The sequence below is a fragment of the Camelus bactrianus genome, chromosome 2 (assembly GCF_048773025.1).
Source record: "Camelus bactrianus isolate YW-2024 breed Bactrian camel chromosome 2, ASM4877302v1, whole genome shotgun sequence".
NCBI lineage: Eukaryota > Metazoa > Chordata > Mammalia > Artiodactyla > Camelidae > Camelus > Camelus bactrianus.
Genome location: NC_133540.1, coordinates 71062513 through 71084352, shown reverse-complemented (window position 1 = coordinate 71084352; position 21840 = coordinate 71062513). Strand labels below are relative to the sequence as shown.

The window sequence follows — 21840 nt, the reverse complement described above, 5'->3', positions numbered from 1 at the left end:
TGAACTATCTCATCACTACAGAAGAAAACAAGGTCTCTAAATGTATAAATCTTATACTTATACCTATTATGTTGGTACCTTATTTTTTCAAATTATCTAGACAACTGCCATCTTTAGTATTTTTTGCTGGGAATTCAAAATGCACACAAATTGTTTTTTTTTATTTTTTCTTAACTTGCTCTTTTCTCAGAGATCTGTTTCTTTGTCTGCTTATAGTTTAAATTAAGACCAATAGGAAGTCTGTGTTTAGTCAAAGCACAGCTAGATAATTTGATGGAGAGAGTTTGCTTTGGCGCGAAATGCTGCTGTTTATTTGTAAACCTCCCTGTGTATGTAATTTGACAGCATTTTAGACTCCCCAGTTAATGAGGCTAGCGGCAGCCTCTGTCCCCTGGGCCCAGTCAATTTGATACTGTCTCCATGTAGGTTGTCATAGTTATGTTGACTTCATTTGCTGTATTGGAAAAATAAAAATCAGATCTTCAAACAGTAGGGAAATAAAATTTCTTGGTTACCTTCCTTTGATTTCTCCCACCCTTACAGATAGATTTCTGACTACTTGCTCTATGTCTACAAAATAATGTGTTGAATAGATGAAAATATTAATCAGTATTGCCTTTTGAATGATCTGGATATTTCAGTACATATATTTCCTTCCAAAAGTCATGTATTTTCAGTGCTAGTATCAACCCTCTATGTAAGCATGATTATATAATGAAATGGAGCAGCATGTATGTTAACTTAATGACAAATGTAATTGCATGAGATCATTAAGTGCTTATAGGATGAACCAGAGAAGGCAGGAAGGATTGGGTGATTGTTCATTTTACAATATATGTTTGTTCAAGAGACATGTTTTTGCCCCATGCCATCTTTTTTAATGTGTTTGGTTTAGTTTTTTTTGTCTTTTCAAAAGTAAATTTATAGAATTTTACAGAGGCCAGTTTGGCTAGTTAATTGAATGTAAGTTTGAAGATTTTGTGATACACTGCAAAGGGAGTGAAATGCTGTTTTAGAAATACCTTTTAATACTATTTGTCAAATTTCTTCTGTTTTCAATGATGTCTAATAAATACCTCAACAATTTAGGGGCTTAAAACAAAGCACTTTTTCTACTCAGGTCTGCGAGTAGACTGGGGGGGACTCTGATTCAGGCTGTAGGTCAGGCCCTTTTTATAATAGATACTGGCAGCACTGTAAATACATGTGTGTGCATAAGCATCATATATATATTTATTTATTACTGTTTTCTATTTGCTGCCCTTATTCTTTGTGCCAGTTTTTGTGTTTTGAGTATTTTTCTGCTTTTTGTGAGTTTTACTGAGCATTTTCTATAATTCAGTTTTCTTTCTTAGCAGATCAGTTTATTTATTATTTATTTATTTTACTTTTTTAGTGGTTGCCCTACATTTTGCAATATCCTCTTACAACTAATCCAAGTTTACTTGCAACTAATACTAATATGATTTTATGAGTAGTGTAAGTACCTTATAATACCAAAATAATCTTTATATCTTTATTCCTTCCTCCCAACCCTGTATCATTAGGGTCATACATCATATTCTTGGTTATTGTTTCGAACATTTTTGTTCCTTTCTCTCTTTCTTCCTCTTCTAGTAATTCCATTACATACACCATTTGTGGTTGCCCTGCAATCCTTGGATAGTCCATTCTGTTGTTTGTTTTTATTTTGTTTTGTTCAGTTTTTATTCTCTTTGCTTTTTGGTTTTTGTGAATTCTATAGATACATTCTCTAGCTCAGGGATGTCTCCTCAGCCATGTCCAATCTACTAATAAGCAAATCAAAAACATTCTTCATTTTGGTTACAGTGTTGTTGTTTTTTTTAATCTCTAGCGTGTTATTTTGTTTTTTCTTAGGATTTCCATCTCTCTGCTTACATTGCCCATCTATTCTTGCATACTGTCTGCTTTATCCATTTGAGCCCTCAGCACATTAATAATAGTTGTTTTAAGTTCTTGGTCTAATAATGCCAACATACTTGTCATGTCTGGTTCTGATGCTTGCTCTGTCTCTTCAAACTGTGTTTTTTGCCTTCTGATATGCCTAATAATTTTATCTTGATAACCAGACATGATATACTTGGTAAAAAGAACTGCTGTAAGTCGGCCTTTGGTAATGTAGTGGTGGTATGGGGGAGGGGAAGTGTTCTATATTCCTATGATCAGGTCTCTGTCTTTTAGTGAGCCTATGTCTCTGCATTGTGAACTTCAGGTTTCTCAAGTGTTTCTCAGGCTTTACTCCCCTCTTAGGTGGATCGCAGTGGCTAGAGCAGGCTGGAACTGGCTGTGTCCCTTCCTCAGCTAACTTGGGTGATGGATAATAATCCTTCAGGAAATTAGGCTCTTGTTAAGTAGTATCCCCTAATGACAGGCTTTCTTAAGAATAACGGCATGCTATGGTGTATTTCAGAATGGTTCCTTTTCTCTATCCTTGGCTGAAGCTCAAAAAGATTTTTCTGACTTTTACTGCAGGGATATGGTAAGCTATTGAAAGAAATCTCACAATATTGTGGTAACTCCCCTATGACTGGGTCTCCCTGGAATTTTTAACTCTCAAAGAGTCGTCTGCCATGACCCTCCAGCAATTCATAAATTACAGTTAAGGTTTTCCTATTCAGGCACTGGTTCTGGTAGTTTCCACTAATGAATCCTTGCTGTGGTAAGCTGGGAGGCTGTGATGACCTATATTTGCCTGTCTTTCTCTCCATTTTGGGGGCAGTGGTTTGCCCTGTTTCCTCCTGTTTTATGGATCCAAGAAGAGTTGTTTGTTTTTAAGTCTCTTCAGTTTTTACTTGTTGTTAGGACAGCAGGGGTCCTCCAAGCTACTCACATGCAGAACTGGAAACCAGGAGTCCAATAGTATTTTTTAATGTAGTTTTGGCTTAAGATCGTTTCATTAATATAACATCCAAATCTTGTAAAATACTTCGTATCTTTAATTTGGGGATATAATTGGCTAGTATGTTCAGTTAATGGTGCAAATTGGGGTGATTGTTATTTTCTTTTCACATTTTATGTTTACCAAAATTGAAGTAAGAGAAGGAGGAAGAAAAAGAGGAGGAAAAATAACCTACCAATTATAGATGAAGTTATATTTGGATGCATCCACAGATATAAAAAAATTATACATTTCTACCTCTTTTGTAATTTCTTTCTGGTGAAGATAACAGTTGATATGTTCATGAAAGATCATGAGTTGACATAAATATGAGATGTTCTCCAGTAGCCATACTCCTTCCAATGATGTGAATACAATATAAACATAAATATCACATTTCTTCTTTGACTGTAATTCCTCCTGATATTTTACTCACTGGTCTAATCCCTTCGTTCATACTCTTCAGAAATTGCAACTATAGTCTGTCAGTCACTTCAGAACTAAAAAAAAGAGAGAGATTTTTCTATTATGCTTTTTTTTTCAATAAACCTTTAGATAGTTTCAAACTCAATTCAGTGTTTTTGTACTCTTTCAAGGGCACAAACAGGCTTGATTCTACAAACTATGTTCCGTATTCAAAAAAAGAGGCAGTTTCCATATCAGTGCTACATATTAAGAGAGTGGCTTTTGTAACTTACATTATTTGCATGGAGGTCATCACTGTCTTTAAAATGGAAAATTAAAATTCCGTGTATCTATCAATGGAACAGGTTGATGGAAAAGTTGATCCCAATACAGCATTCATGTTGGAGACATTATTGTTCAAAACGAACAAGCCCCGAAGTTACTGTGTCAGATAACTACATGTGCTTTAAGGCTCTTATTTGTCAGCAGTGATATTTTGACATTCTAATACTCCTTTCACTTTGAAATACAAAAGTTTGTTTGTATGGCAGGGAAAATGGAAAAAAATAGTATAATGAAACTCAGTATGTGAGAAGCATTTGCAATTCGGAATTATGATGATCACATTTTACTCTTAATTAAAAGAGGTTGCCACCAAGAAGTGTATATGTTTTCACACACATCTGTTAATTAATATTACATACCAAGGATTCTGTTTCAGTGCATAATTTGACCCACTTTAGCCTAATCCTTAATAGATATTCCATAAGGAATTATGTGTAGAAGCTACTTGGTAACAGTCAAGTTTTACAATAAACTTTAGATTTACCCAGGGCAACAAGTCTGTAATTAATTTCTCCTAACTCCTTGTGAACAAATCTCACTTTCTAACCACTTTGACAACCTAAACACTAATATATTGAAATTTATAGAGTAAAACATAAAAAGTAATCCTGACTGATGCTTAGGATCTGGCTGTTGGTTTGCTGTGAGTTGTAAACATTCTAGATGATAGTGTTCATTTTGCTAAAAGTATTTTTTTCTGTTTGGGAATAAATACAATTTCATTTTATATAGTTTTGCATTTCTGAAACCAATGCATACCTATCTTTATTAGCTGCAATCATAGCTTATATTTTTTCAGATATTATACTGTTTCCATACTTAATGCCTGTAAGCATTTGCACCCCCATTTTGTGGATGAATAAAGTGAGACTTGAAAATTTAATTTTGGAAGTTATATATCCAGGCTTTTATCTTTTAAAAAAATCTTTAAATATTAGAATTGTATTCTTTTCACCAAAGCCCATAGTGTAGCTTCTTAATAAACATGTGCTTAAATTAAACTGAATTGTCTTTTTTCAGTGTCCCATGATATCAGAAAGTAAAATAATATAAGTAGTATATATAATAAATGACACATATATTTACTACATTAAACACAACAGCATATAATATATAATAGATATTATAGCACTATTATATTAAAATAGTATAATACTGCCTATTCATATATGTTTCTTCTTATATTTTTCCATCACCACTCACAGAGAATAAAATGAAAAATAACATTTTTCTACATAATTCTCCTGTATGCATTTTTTTTTTTTTTTTTTTTTGCTGTGAAATAGTAATACAAGTTGTAACCGTAATGCTTTGGGCTTTGAAATATAAGCTAATTGTATAATTTTATAACTTATAATGATAAAATTATAATTTTAGAAATACAAGCTAACTTTATATCAGCATTTACTAGCTCTTTGCCAAGGCACATACTCGTTAAATTCAAGAGCTCCAAGCACTTGTATTTCTCCTCTGTGCCCAACTGCATTTGTCTAAGCTGTTTCTTCCCAATCCAATCTCCCTAATAGGCAAACATAAAGTCTAGACTAGCTGACACTACACTGAGTAGATCAAGGTAGAAGACACCCCTGCGAATCAGTAATAAAGAATGGGTTAACCCAATCTTCCAGACTTTTTTTCCCTGAACCAAAGATTGTTGTTCTTCACACCCAAAACTTGAAAAGAAATGAAACCAACATCATTTCCTAATCATTTTCTCCTGCATTCCAAGTCTTTAGTGTCAGTCTTGTAAATACATTAACATACATTAAAAGACATTTCATTTTAATAATTTAGCTAAGTTTGTTTTTAGTCTAGTTGTCATTGTTCTTAAAATTTCTGTGATAAATCAATGGAAGAATAAGCTTATTCCAAGTTGATTTGCTACTTATTTTTATTATGGATCTGGCAAGTCATTGTGTTCCTTGTTTTATAAGTGGAAATGATAATCCCCTAAGCTAATTTAATATTTTAAGCATGGTAATTAAATAAGACATAAATTATCACATATTTGCGTTTTCAATACGACATTAAAAGGGGGGAATACAGGCAAGAAAACTGTTTTCAACTTTTTAAAAAGATTTTTTAAGATAATAATAGTAAGTTTTATTTGCATTTTTCATTTAACTGATGGGTAGAGAAATAAACCACTGTGTTCTAATCATGAACCTAGTTTTAAAATGATATAAACCAAGAAATTATGTTTAAAGGAAGATCACATTTAAATTCTGATAAAAAACAACTTGTCATTGGGGGTCATTGACATTGGTTCCTTTAAGCACAATCACACTGTCTTAGCAAGATGTTTCAGGGACACACACATTCTGTACAAGTTTATTTACTCACAGTAAATAAACTTGTACAGAGAACATTTCAAGCTGATAGCTTTAATTATTTTAGCTGATTCCCATGATTGCATTCATGTTAGGGCCAAAAGAGGTGACTGTCTGTGGGTAATCACTCCATCATAACTCAGAGCGTCCAAGCTCTGAGGCGTGCCCAGCTTGGAAAACTAGTTTGATCTCCTTCAGAAAATGCTAATAAAAGAAAACATGTAAGAAATACAGGCTGTGAACCTTTCAAAAACAGTTAAAAACCTAAAATCAGAACTATAGCTTGAGATGCAAGAAGGGATTTTCATGGAATTTATAATATTCTTGAAGTACAGCATCAAACACAGATTTGCACATAATGAGAATTCAGTAATTTGTTGCGTGAATAGTGACTTGAAATTTCCTCTTCTACTTTAATTCATTTTCCCATGTTTTTTTTAAGCACCTGTCTAGCTCTATTACATCTGTCCTTCCTAATAAACTTGTTTACATGCTCCCCTTCTGAAGTCTATTCTGTTAAAAATTCAAATTTCAAACCATTGGCTTTTACTGAGTGTGTATTAGGCATTACTCTAAAATGTATTAATTTATTAATTCTTACTGGTATATATTAGCATTTCTACTTTAGTGGTGAGAAAATAAGGTTAAGTAACTATCCTGAAGTCATACCACTGAAAAGCACAGGGCCCGGAATGAAAACCCAGGTGCTCTAGTTTCAGAGAAAGCATGTAACTAGTGCATTTGAGTTGAGATTTTATTTTGCTGTATCTTTGAAATGGTATTTGTTCTCTCTCTTTGTATTATATATTCCATAGAAAAATCAACATGTAGCAGTACGAAGATATTTGGAGAAGAGTGACACAATGACTTGACTACATTTGTTTCACCTTATTATTATTAAACCTTAACTCAGTAAACAGGCCATTATATGAAGAGGATGAATGTGATTACAATCACTATTCCTGGGTAAACATGTGCCTGGAAAAATTGTCGCTTAATCAGCAGTTCTCTCTGCTTGACACATAAATCACTACTCTTCTATGCCATTACAATCCCCAGTATTCTAAAATTTCTCCTCTCAAGCTGTCACTTTGACAAACCATTCTGTGATTGCTGCACTATAAGTTGAACTATTCTCAGTCAGGTTGCCCAGGAGTCTAGAGATGGTATACATGTTTTGAAGTTAGAGTTCCATTACTTCTTAAATTGTCTCTTTTGCCATATTACTTATGAACCTTCAAGTAAAAGTAAGGTTGTCTAACAGTGGTCTGTTTTCTCTATTGCTTTTCCCAAAGGAAAGAGCTCATTATTTAGATCTTTCTTCCACATTCCAGGATACCCTTTTCCTTCCTCCTCAGTTATCAAAATCAAATTCTCCTTCAAGATTCATCTTATTGTTGGTTCATCAAATATTTCTTAAGCATGAACTCTGTGCCAATAAAAGAATAATTAAGAAAATGATACCCTTTTTAAGGGATTTAAGAGTTAATGTGCTTCTTTAGCAAAAAAAACTTTCCAGCAAGTTCAAGCCAAATTGATCCAACTCGTGTTAAAATGTATGCCCTTTTTGAACCTAAATAATCTTTTCATACTTGTATGGTTTCTTTTAGATAAACATCTCACCTATATTTGATTAATATTGGGTGGCTATGTAAGGCAACTCTAAGCTTCTAAAGAGTATAGATACTTCGTATTACACTGCCTTTGTATTCCTTTGGGAATGTCCTTAATAGTTGATTGAGTCAGTGATTATAGACCTTTATCTCTAAGTAATTATACTCTTTCATAATCAGTTACCTCAAACTGTACTTCAGGATCCTTCAAGTAAAAGAGTAAAGTCATACAAAAAGGGGTGATACAAATTATAGTGCAGTATTACTTTGCTGTTGAAAAAGGACTTCCACATACATGTTTTCATTTGTGATTAGCAAAAGCTCTATGAGGTAAATTGGGTGTAATAATCACCATTTGCTTCATAGGTATGTGTGATGATGAAAAGAGATAAAAAGGGCTTTGAAATGAAATCTCTAACATTATGGGAAATATCAGTATGTTAGTACTGTGGATGAAACATTTTTTTTTGCAATTGGAGCATCTAACTCTCATTAAAACAATCTCCATGGATATTATTTGTGGGAAGAGTTCGGGATGGTATGACAGAGAAGGTGCTATGAGGTACAAAACATCGCAGTGTTTCATGGAAAGACATGGCAAAGAGACTCATAAGAAACGTTATTTCTTGAGATTGCTTATTTGATACAAACCCAGGTGAATCCTCATTTCTTTGTTTTGTCTTTTCAAAAAAGGAAAACCGTCGGAAATCACAATATTATGTTAGAACTTTCCCTTTTCTCCTTTTTTGAGGGGACGGTGAAAGAAGGAAGAGAAGGTATTAAATTTAGTGCTTTCTCTCTCTCTCTCTGTCTCTCTGTCTCTGTCTGTCTCTCTCTCTCTCTCTCTATATATATATATGACACATTCAGAAGAAAATGGTTTTGTTACAAATAGATCAGCCTTTCTTTGAAAGGTCCATAAACCTTTACACAGTGGAAAAAATGCCAGGGCGTTTTAAACAGGCATATGATAAATAAAACACACCATACTCTCTTCAGTGTAAGTTTGCAAGAGTACACTGATTTACCAATAGCACCTAACCCCAATGTCCTTATAATAAATCAAAACACAGAGGTATATAAAGCCACCAGAAAGAAATATAAAGCCTTTTTCTATTTCTAGGCCAAAATATAACCAATTAAGTTAGAACGTGCCAAGTAGAGGAAAGATTGATCAATAACAGAAGTAAGGGGAAGAGAGAGAGTGAAACATTGGTATGATGTATCCTGGGAAATACTCTAGTCTAATCACCACCTTTAATATGTAAAGAAACTGAAACCCAAAGAGAAAAAGTGATTCTTGCCTAAAATCCAACATTGATTCACATCTGAACCAGAGCTAAAAAAACCAGCACACCTCACATATGCCCTAGTTCTCTAGATTATAGAGCCGACACATTTCTCCTCCCTGAAAGCAACAGTTTCTAGGCAATAGCAGAGGTACAGGAGGCTTAGCTGGTTTTTGGTTGCTGTTGTTTTTTCATGCTGGTGTCAATGATTAAGAAGATTGTGGTATCAGTCTGATGTTTTGATTTTGTATCTTACCTTGGAAGAAATGTTATCTTTGTATGTTTAAGTGAATTTCACACAAAAATTAATGTCATAGATTTAAACAGGCCTTTTTAACAACTTGCACAGTCCTGACTTTAAAAAGCAACATATGAAAGAGTGCACGTGACTTAGTGAAAAGCTGTATCGAGAAAAAGTTGTCACAAATTTTATGCCATGCTTTTCAAGAATTACCTCCTTTCACTTCATAATTGCCACTAGCAGTAGCCAAGCTAACTATTAAATAGTGTTTCTGACCTTATGCACTGTTTCATAGCTCTGTAAAGTACATAGACAGCTTTTTCCCCCCAAAATAGAAATGCTTCTGATTCTATGCTGAAGGGCATTATTAGTGAAATTAGAATATGATAACAAACTGCAGATGGTAGAAGATTACTTCCTGGCAGAGAATAAATCCAAGTGCATTCTGTGCTCAGTGACATGTGATCATCCATAAATTGTGATAGTGGTGATCTAGTCACAAATAAAAATTAAAATAATTTTACAATAAATTAGAATGTATTACATTAGAAAATTGTGAGTTTTCATAGTTGCTATAATAAATCATACAAGTAGCCATTTTAGTTCACTTAAAAATCATAATACATTTTACTTAGTTTAAAATCATCTTAAACACACATATTATTAAAAGATTATTTTAACCGAATCAAATTTAAAAGTGAATGTTTATACACTAAAGAGGTGACAGACTTTGATATATTACTACTACAAAAGCATCTATGAAGAATATTGTTTTTAAAGATGAATGGTCTAATCTATTACATATTACATTTTATCCATGTTTTTAAGAAAATTTACTCAAGTCCCCTATTTGCCAAGAACATCTGAGTTAAAAACAAACAAACAAACAAACAAAACAGCACATCTCTGCTTTCATGGAGCTTGTATATATTAGACCTATTACAAAAGAATATTGATGTTTCTAAATAGTGCATGTAGAGAAGGCTAAACAACACTTTTGTTATGAAGAACAAGATTCTTCTCGTTTGCCCCTCCTACTATTGTCAACTCCATTTAGGATTTTTCTTTATCAACAAAAGCAGATGATTTCTGTGAAAAAAAATGGTTTTTTTTAAAACAGACTTTAAGTTACATTAATGTGAACTACTAAGGCTAAAAAAAGTCATGTAATTTGAAATATAAGTAAGCTACCTTACACCTACTCCACTTTGGAGGCCAGATTGCAAGTACACTGTTCCTTCAATTATTCATCCATTCACCGTATATTCAGTGAGTGCCTACAATAGACCAATCTCTCCCCTCGTCTTGTGCAAAGCCGACAAAGCTCCTGCTCGCATGTAGCTTATATTTTCATGGGGAAGAAAGAGTGAAAATATAGAAACAAACAGATATGTAGTCAGATGATGATAAATGTTAAGGAAAAAATAGTCTTGAAATAGAGAGTAAGGATGTTATTGAAAAAGAGACTGCAAAAGCATAGGCTTAGCATAAGGGAATAAGATGAAAGAATATATGGGTAAAAGGTGCCTGGGCAGAAAGAAAGGAGGCTGCACTAAAAAGCAACAAGCCTGCATGGCTAAAGTAGAATGAGTAAGGCTGAATGTAATAGTTAAGGTCAGAGTTGTGGCCAGGCATGAGGTAATAGAGAGCCTAGGGGCCCAGAAAAGAAAGTTTCCATGAAGAGGAGTGATTTCTATTCATGTAATGGGTGTGCCTGAATGACATTGCTGTCAAGGAATAAAATATTAGTAAAAGAAATGAAATTATTCACTGTGATAATCAAAAACAGTGCACTCTTTCTAATCAAAAGTACTTAAAGTCTGTCTAATGTAATTAGCCAACTGTGATTGAATTTATAAGATGCAAGGTACTGGGTTTCAAACAAACATTGGAGAGGACAGTGTCTAATCCAGAAGACTGGCATGCAAACAGGTAATTACCCCAGATATTGGAACTGTCAAACAGAAACAACAAAATACCTACAGTTAATATGTTAACAAGAAAGGTGAATAACATAAATGAGTAATAGGGGAAATTTAGCAGAAAAAGTTTAGATTAAAGCAGTACACAAAAATTTAAAGGATCAAATACCTATATTTGAAAAAAAAAAAGGTCTAAAATTAATGATCACAGCTTCCACCCTAGAAAAAGATAAACATCAGAGTGGAAATCAGTGAAATAGAAAACAAAATAGAGAAAATCAACAAAGCCAAAAGCTCTTTCTTTAAGAAAATTAATAAAATCAATAAACCTCTAGCCAGCCTGACCAAGAACAAAAGAGAGATAATACAAATTACCAATATTATGAATGAGGGAGGCAGCATCACTACAGATTTTATAGATATTAAAAGGATTACAAGATAATATTATTAACACCTTTTTGACAATAAATTTGACAACTTAGATGAAATGGGCAAATTCCCTGAAGACACAGACTAACAAAGCTCACTCAAAAGGAAATAAATAAGCTGAATATCCCCATATTTGTTTTTAACATAGATTTTACACTTAAAAACTTCCCTAAAAATTTTCTCACAAGTGGAACTCTATTCCCATAAAGTTTCACAGGTGAGTCCTACCAAACATTAAAGAAGAAATAATACTAATTATATACAGACTCGTCCAGAAAACTGAATAGATGTTACTACATCACAACTCATTTACTGAGGCCAACATTATCCTTGCATAGATGGTTTAACATTCAGAAATCAATAAATGTAGTTATTCAAATTAAGATATTATGGAAAAAAATATGTGATTATCTCAAAATATGCCTAAAAAGCCTTTGACGAAATACAATATCCATTCCTGATAGAAAAAAAAAACTCTCAGCATGCTTGACATAAGAGGGAACTTCCTCAACTTTACAAAGATCATTATATTTAATGGCAGGTTACATTATATTTAATTATTGAAGACTGAATGCTTTTTTCTTAAGGTTAGGAAAAGGGAAAGGTGGCTGCTCTTACCATGTATATTCCACATTGTATTGGTACTAGCCAGTGCAATAAGGTATGAAAAGGAAATAAACGGTATACAGGTTAGAAAGGGAGAAGTACAAATGCCTTTGTCTGAAAATGACATGACTGTCTATGTAGAAATTTCTATGGAATCTACAAAAAAGGAATCTAAAACTAACAAGTGAGTTTAATAAGATTTCATAATGCAAAATCAGTATTCAACAATCTGATACATTTCTATATTCTAACAACGAAAATTGAATTAAAATTTAAAAGTACCATTTACAATAAAATATAAAAATATTTAGCAATAAATATGACAAAAGAAATGTAAGACCTATTTACTGAATACTACTTTGATTGATTTTTTTTATTAGAAATATTGATCAAAAAAATTTTGAAAGACTGATTTAAATGAAGATTCTGCCATGTTCATGAATCAGAAGATTTGGTATTGTTACAATATCAAAAACAATTCTTTGTATAAGTACCTGGGCTGCTGAAAAAAATAATATAATATAAGTATAAATGGCATGGCAGTAGGAGAATATTTGGAATATCAGGGAGATGTGATGGCAAGGAACAGGTGCTGAAAGTAAGCATGACGATATATATTGGGGCCAGATCGTGAAGGTTTTTTATACCATGCTAAGAGTTTAAACTTTTTCCTTCAGAAGTTGTAAGTAATTGACTGTTATATCTGTTTTTAACTTTCAGTTTTCAAGTAGTTTTAGATTTATAGAAAAATTATGAAAATAGTACATTGAGTTTGTTTATATTCATCTTTCCCTCCCCCAATATTAATGTCTTAAATAGCTATAGTACAGTTACCAAGAACAATACAATATTATTAAATGAGCTACAGATCTTACTAAAATTTTATCAATTTATTCAATAACTTTTTTCTGTTCTAAAATTTTACTCAGGATCCTATGTTGCATTTAGCTGTCATTTCTCCTTAATTCCTCCAGACCATAATAGTTCCTCAGTCTTTTATCAATGACTTTTAAAACAGAAAAACAACATAAGGATACTTAGAAAAAAAAAAAAAAGATAACCTGTCCTTTTACAATAAGGATTATTGGAGAAAGGTTAAGCTGAAGGCTGTGAAATCATATCAGCTTAGAGTCAGTTTTAGTAATTGGGTTAGTGGTGACACAGATTGAACTAAGGGACTGGCAGTGAATATTCTAAGAAGAGAACAGCTTTGAGAAATGTTTGGGAGGTAGAATTACAGTATGGGTTAAGCAAAGTTGATATGAAGGGGTATGGGGAATAAGAAAGAGGAAATAATTGAAAGTGGCTTCTGATTTTTGGCATTGATAATCTGGATGAACAGCAATAACTGAGAGAGCAATGTCCGATATTATTTATTTGTCATCCTCTGTCTTCCCCTTACATAAACACAGACACATAGTTCATTGTATCTTTTTAGCAAGATCTTATTCTTATTTTCATAAGGTATAATTTGCTAGAGTATATTAAATATTATCAATTGTCTTGAAAGAATGATATAAATCCAAGGTGTGCCTTATTATAAAAGGATAATAATTTTAATAATGAGAATTTCTATAAAATCACAGAAAAAGTTTTGAAGGCTGACATATAATATAATATGGATTTTCATTTTTTTCACAGTTGTGTTTAATCCTTACTTTTTTTAGCTGGGACTGTGCAGATAGAGATCAAATTTTATCTGTATCAACTAAATATAACATTCTTCACTCATCTAGTTTCTTAAAGTCCTGCTGCTGTTCTTTCCTGAAGTCTTAACTTCTATTAGGTGACAATCAGGTGTTTATAAGGGGGTGGAGATGTTGTTTTAGATTAACTTACGTCTGTAGGATGTGGGAAGAACACTTTTCTACATGTGATATTAAGCAAAATATTCCCCAAAGTAAAAGACTGACAAATTTGCTTGAGTAATAGTTTAAAATCTTCTAATTATATGTAAATTTAAAATATAGCAAGAATAAAGATGGGCATTTTAACATATAAGTAACAGATAAAGGATTGATACTGAAAATATGTGAAACGTTCCTTCAAATTAACAAGAAGACAAACACATTCAAAAGTCATATTTCTTGCCTACCCTTCCATCTTACTCTTACACAATTGATCTCTGTACTGCAGCTACCTAGCTCTTCCTTCTGCCTCTCAGGTAATACATGATCATTCTCATACAGCATCTTTGCAGTCTATTTCTTCTATTTGGAAACATTTTCTTTACTCTTTTTCATCAAGGCAACTCCTTTTCACAGAATTGGTTCCTAGTTACCCTTCAGACTGCAGCTCCAAATGCAATTCTGCATTAAAAGATTTTCCCAGCCCATAGTTTAGAAAAAAATGCTTTTGAGTTGCTATAGAGTAATGGCTTTTTTTGGCCTAACACCTATATACCACATCATTATACATTTATCTTCTGTCTCTCCCATTACACACTTGTCTTTTTTTTTTTAACCACATTTCATCCTGACTAGCTGACATTTGCCTGGTATAGTATATGCATTTGACATGTAAAACATGTATATGTATATGCACATAACCATATGTGTTCATTGCAGAAATAATTAAATTAATATTAAATGGGAGAGTAATTTGAATTTCCATAAATAGAGGCTGTGAAAGTACATAATTGAAAGGCTATAAAGTAAATACAATGAAATCTAGATTCTAGGCTTGTCTCCACTACTTACTGAAAAAGTAAGAATGAGCCTCAATTTAGTGTTCAACAAATGAAGGTAAGAATCTATCCAATATAGTCATGCTGACAAAATGATAAAATGTATATAAAAACATTTTGTAAATTCCAAAAAGCTTACAAAAATAAAGTAATACTTAGTCAATTTTTTTAATCACTTTTATCACATCATTGTTGGTAGAACTGCTTTAGGTCTTGACTGAAAGTGTACTCAATACCTCAATGTTTCTTCCCAGTAGCTTTTTTCATCCTTGTTAACTTTTTTGTATATACTCTCTGTATTTGGAAGTGAAACTGTATAGAAGTAATTCCTTTATCCCAAATCCAAAAGAAAAAAAGGGAGAATGGTATCAAAATCATTATTCTTTTCTCTTTTACATCCAGCAGGCTGACATTTTCTGACTCTTGTAAGAGAGAGAGTTAAGTGCCTTCTAGTTGTTTACATGGGCCTTTGTGTTTTATTGTTTTTCCCATTTTTTGAAATTGAAGTATAGTTGATTTGCAATGTTGTATTAGTTTCTGGTGTACAGCGTAGTGAATCAGTTATACATACAAATATATGTATTCTTTTTTCATATTCTTCTCCATTGCAGGTTACTACAAGCCATTGAATATAGTTCCCTGTGCTATACAGTAGGACCTTGTTGTTTATCTATTCTGGACCTTTATGTTTTAAAACAGTGATTTTCTATTTCTTATGGCCCAGTTATTAAAAGTCTGTGCTGGGTCTGAATCCCAACTCTAACATCTACTAATAGTATGAACTTGGACAATGCATTTAAATTCACTGAGCCATTTTCTTTATGTGAAAATGAGAATGATAAAAGCTTTTCTGTACATGGTTGTTTGAAATGTAAATGGAAAAATAAAGTGACTTATAATAGGTGCTAGGTTAAACGTTTAGTCCATCTCAGAATTAGATCATGAACTATAACTAAAGGTTCATGATGGCATTAGATGACTGAAAAAATAATCAACTGAGAATTATTCAGTTGAGTCATTTGATGGCTGGTAATCAACCATTTTAGCCATTTATATTCTTTGTAAGAACAAATTAAGTCTTAATGCTTTTTAATTATAATTAAATTAATTTTTTCATATCCTCACTTCCTAAATAGATAATTATGGTTAAATTGGACCTTGTAACACTATTTATGTATAAAGATCATCTTTATTTAGAAGAATTTGTTCCAAATGATTGTGTTTTTGGCAAGCTACATTACTGATAAGTCAAATTAGTCCCACCTTTAACATGCCGCCTCTCAGATGGTTGCTGAAAATCATGTTTGCAAAGAATGCTAAATGTCTGGACAGGCTGAAAATGTTTTGTGTTACTATATTCTTATAAGTATAAAAGCAAATGTCAGGTGCATTTTGGTAGATGAAATAAGCAATTATAAATATACTATGCTTGTGATTCATTAATGAGTGAAATAGAAAAAATAAATTAAATTCAACTGTTGTATAGAGAGTTCAAATCTTACCTGCTTATCTTATTTTCTCATTTATAAGAGCTCACTGATTTATAAAATTCAATACTGACATGATTTTTTTTCAAAGAAAATAAGACATCGTATTAAATGCATTGATCAACTTTGAAATATGTCTTGATTTCAGGTATGATAATATAGAAACTACAAACATTTTAGAATTGTGGAAGTATATGTATTGTATCTTAGTTGGAGAAACATGAAAGGATAAAGTCTTCTTAATTTATTGTTAGAAATAAAAACAAAGTATGGATCACTTTTAGAAGGTACTTTAATTTTTAGTAACTCTATGTGTCTTCTTTTCCTGTACCTCATCCCCACTCACAAACTAAGAGAATTAGAAAAATAGGGAAGTTACACTCCCCAGCAATGGTTATATGGTCAATAATATTGCTTGGAAAAAAGGAAAGGAAAGTCACTGAATATTAGATGTTCTGTAACAATCACATCAAAGAGCATTGCAGTTACAATCCACCAGATTAATGAGTTCCAGAAAGCATTGCACATCAGAACTACTTAGATAACATATTATAATTCAAATACATGACTACCAGCCTGGAATGAATAAAGTAGAACCTCTAGCAGTGAACTTAATCATTTGTATTAAATCTCCACCTTGAATTCTGATGCAGGGGAGATTTTGGAAACACCATGATGAACAGATTGGGAAATCTTTGAGGAAAGAATCTGCCATATATAGTCTCCAAAGAACTTCTTGGCACAGGGTTGAAAGTTGATAAACATGTATTGAAGAATAAGTGTTTGAATAGAATGTGCAAAAGTCTTGATATGACTTAAAATCATTAGAAGAGGTTATATCAGGATAAATTGGTAAATATAAATAATTCAGAAAAAATTACTGGAAATAGGTGTTTCCAAGAAGGATGGTGCTACCCAAAACCATTCCACTGAGATCTCATTGAATATTCAGTGACAGATAATCAATTTCAAGACTTTAATAGAGTTTATTTTAATCTCATTTTATTTAATAAGAAAAAGAAGGCTCAAACAGATTATTTTCAGAAATGAAGAAAAAGTAGTGTTCATAAACATCATTTAAGTTAAATTTATACATTTATACAGGGAACTTCATTTCCGTAACTGCTGAGTGACCAGAAAGGGTGAGAAAGTGTTGCAAATTGCAGTTGCTATTAGAAGAAGGAAGGAAGGAAAGGAGGGAGGGAGGGAGGGAGGAAAGAAAGAAAGAAAGCAAGGAAGGAAGGAAGGAAGGAAGAAAGGGAAAGAAAGAGAAGGAAGGAAGGAAGAAAAAGAAAGAAAGAAATGGAAGGAAGGAAGGAAGAAAAAGAAAGGAAGGAAGGAAGGAAGGGAGGGAGGAAGGAAGGAAGGGAGGGAGGGAGGGAAAGAGCAAAGGAGAAAGGGAAGGAAGGAAAAAAAAAAGAAAAAAGGTGTCCTTTCTGCAATTAATGCAGGCTCCAAACGTCTTTGATAGCACTACAATCTCAAACAGCTGGAGTCACAAAACCAGCAAGCTGTTCAATATCCTCTATATGTTTGGAAGTGCATGAGTACATGCATACATAATAATATAAATGAATCACAGGGCTTGAAGTAATTAATGGGAAAGCAGTATTCCATTGAGAAGTCCTTGGCTTGGTTTCTTATAATGAAAAAAGTGGTGGATATGCACACAAACATGCTGATATTTCAAATTCAGTTTTCACACTGTATCTAATGAACTAAAGTTTGCATTGTATGGAACTAAAACTCTAAGTAATGCAGTATTCTAACAGCCAAGACATGGAATTCTTATAGCAGAAGGTAGACTTCTTCACTAAGCTTTGCTTCTGTTCTTGTAGCCTTTATTTTCTTAAATCTCTTCTGCTTACAGAGTTTTTTACACTAACATGTATGTAGGCCCTCTGAAGCAAATCAACTTGTTATCCTCTCTGCTTCAACCACCATTTTATATTGACAAAATGAGCATCAAATATGTCCTTGGTAAGTTGCCTTGCAGACTATTCGTAAAGTGCCCAGCCAGGGCTGTTTTGGGTCAGTCTCAGTCCATTTTAGATGTGTGAGCTCTTTTTTTCCTCTGTATTGAGACTACTGCTTTTTACCAAACCTGACAATAAGCAATCTCCAATTGAGCTTTCCCTAATGAAGGGTTCTGTCATCTTTTGTTTGCCCTGCAAAAATTTTAACATTGTAAGTGACATTTGCTTGCTACGGTGAAAAAGATGTTGAACAGTGAGTTAGAGAGCTGGGCTTTTTTGGGCTTTTTTGGGAAGAGAGTGTGTAAGTTCTTGACAACCATGAACCATGGAAGATTGGGGGCACCATGAGAGGGATGCATGTCTGTGACTTGCAGACTGCTTATTCTCCCAGTCTCTTTCTCTGAGAAATCTAGCACCATGATTTTGGTACTCTTTTTGAGTCTCAGAGTCTTTCTTCAGATAGTGTTCTAGGATGCGAACTAACCAACCAGTCATGGTTGGTATAGCAGTTAAAGCTGATTTTCCATTCTGGGTTCCATGATCTCTAAATTACCTTTCAGATCTTATGTTATATGGTTTTCTGGTTATAATTTTTAATGATTTTTATTTTTATTTTATCAGGAGAATTCCATTATTCTTGATAATATGTGTATCAAGATGGATACTACCAAATAGCAGTAATCTAAAAATAATACATTTGCTTATATAACAATTGTTTTTAGAATTTGCTTTGTTTGTATTCTTACTAACAGAAGTCAATAGGGAGTAGCATAGTTGGTAGGAGGAAATCACAAATTATATACTAAAGCAATTTTTTCTGTTACTGAATGATTAATATATGACTCTTCAGAGTTTATCCTTCTAAATTTGAAGATTAAAATAGATAATGTTCATGTATTGTTATATGTGACCAAATTAATACTGAATCTGAATTTTATCATCTCAGACCTCTATATTTATAACTTTACAACTTTTATCGTAGCTTTATATAAACTAGTACACTTATTTGATCACGTTTAATCACTGTAATCTAAAGATTGAATTCAGCTGTCTATACCTTAAGGCACTCTTCTTATTTTGAATTTAAATGCTAAATGATTCAAGTTTTTAAACATTTTTTTAAAGTGAATTTCTATTTGCTTGTATAAATCATCAGTGGTCTTTTTACTACCATAATGAAACAAACTTTTGACCTGTGTTCTTGCATAAATTCATTGAAAGTATAACTATAAATTCATATTGCTTTTTATAAGTGTTGAATTCATGAATATGAATAGGTTTTATGTGTGATTTTTAGTGAAATTTCACTCTTAATCTGTTATGATCTAAGAAGCACTCATCCCTAAGGCTATCTTTCACATTTATCTGAAATCATATAACCTCTCTCATGCTTGAAAATTATGCCCCTAATAATTATTAATTTAATTTATGTGTGTTGGATGGCTTAACATTAATCATAATAAATTTATTTGATGTTTATATGCATGTCACTAGCATAGTACTTCTAAACTTTCACTTCTTTAGCCTTTGTTAACTGGCCAGTTAATTACATGGAGGTACTTATCATCTAAGTTTTTCTTTGAATTTTTCAAGAATTATGTAAAAGAATCTATAATAAATTTTAAATACACAGAATGTTATATCTAGAATGCATGAAATCTAGAATAAAGACTGGAACAACTATATCTGACCTTTTCAAATGGAATTAATTTTGCCTTGATTCTTTCTGAATTTACTTTTGATTTTATTTCTAATTTTTTGCCTTCAAATAGTGGCATTCTTAAATATCACTTCTGAACTTTTTTTCCCTACATATGCTGTGTATTTGTATTCACTCATAATTTATATTTGTTCTAGTTTTAAATATATTTTGAAGTAAGTGTATATGCATGCACAGAATAGTTAAAATGAAATTAAAGGAGATCATAAACCATATAGTAGAAATTAGAAATTACTCAGCTGGAAACCAGAATGAGATAGTTTCTGAAATTTAGTATTCGATTTGACCATGAGTATTCAGATTATCAAGGAAAAGAACAAAAACATTTTCAAAAAACATTTTCATTTCTCCAGCTGAATAGGAGAGACACCTGTCATCAGAGTTTTAGATACCAGAATGGCTGTTCTCTGTGGCCAGAAATGCCTTCCTCAAATGCTTCATTTCCCCGTTTATTCATTTACCAGTTTACATATTACCTCCTTTTTTTGAAACCTTGTATTATATACTCAGTAAAGAATTACCTTTTCTCTGAGTTATATATTGATAATTATAAAAGTATAACCATCACTAATTGAACACCTATCACATGAAAGACAAATAACAGACACTGAATTATCTCTGATTCTCAGCAATAATCCTGAAAGATGCATGCTATTTTACCCTCTTGACAGATGATGAAACTGAGACCAAGGGAAGCTAAGAAAATTACACGACGTTAAACAACGAATTAGGGCGAAATTCTTGAAGTCAGTTCCAATAGCACTCCTCATATAGAATGTTCCTTTAAAAAAATGTTTTCCATAGTTGTATAATAACTGTGTAAGCCGTAGTCACTGTTGCTCAAAAAAAAGAGAAAATATATGACATTTGAATATTACTGTGTTTTCTTGCAGCTTGTGAGCTTATGAATCAAGGCATCTTGGCCCTGGTCAGCTCCATTGGCTGCACATCTGCAGGGTCCCTCCAGTCTTTGGCAGATGCCATGCATATCCCCCACCTCTTCATCCAGCGCTCAACAGCTGGGACCCCAAGGAGTGGCTGTGGACTCACCCGGAGCAACAGGAATGATGACTACACTCTCTCTGTTCGCCCACCTGTCTACTTAAACGACGTTATCCTGAGAGTTGTCACAGAATACGCCTGGCAGAAATTCATTATATTTTATGACAGTGAATATGGTAAGTGTTTGTGATTTGTGTAAGCTGATATTTGCATGGCAAGAAACTTCATTGAATCTTGCAGAACTTGAGGAGGTTACTCATTATTACTTGTGGTTTTCTTGTCCCATCATATCCTTCTTACAAATCTAGCAACGACAACAAAAAATTTGATTCAGGCTTCAAAGTTCAATTTTTTGTATCCCTTTGAAGTCAAATTAAAAAATAAATACCTATACTTAATGCTCAGTTTATAAATGTTTCTAAAGGGAATGTGACTCCAGTGTACCTTGATCTTTCAAATAATGGGAAGTCATAAAGACAATACTACCTTTCTCCCCTTTCAAAAACATGCATACCTCTATATAATACTAATAAATCATTTTGGGCAGATCCTGGAACACTGAAAAAAAATTGCCCATTTCTGTTTATTGGTTCAAAAAAATCTGATGTATCTTGCCTACACCCTTGTGTAGACTTCAGTATCTACTTGTATTTAACTCTTTGGGGATCACTTTATATTACTTTATATATAGCCCAGCATATTATCTACAGTATGAAAGCTCACAAAAATACTTAGTATAAAATTAAGTAATTAATTTAACTTTGTAAGGTAAAACACAAGGCATTTTCCCTAAATTTACCATAATTTGAAGATAAGACAGTTTGTCTCATTATTTTCACTTATGTTACATTAAGAAAATAAGCAAAAATGTCACTTTTGTTTAAGTATTT

General features: G+C 32.6%; 1 protein-coding gene across 7 annotated transcripts in view; it reads left to right on the top strand.

Annotated features, from left to right (window-relative positions):
* Positions 1-21840, top strand: part of GRID2 (glutamate ionotropic receptor delta type subunit 2) — a 1297966-nt gene that overhangs the window by 648521 nt on the left and 627605 nt on the right. For all 7 annotated transcript variants that reach the window (XM_074343780.1, XM_074343790.1, XM_010953544.3 and 4 more), the window contains one exon: positions 20842-21126. In XM_074343780.1, the coding sequence (XP_074199881.1) occupies positions 20842-21126 (285 nt within the window). The remainder of the gene's footprint in view (positions 1-20841; positions 21127-21840) is intronic.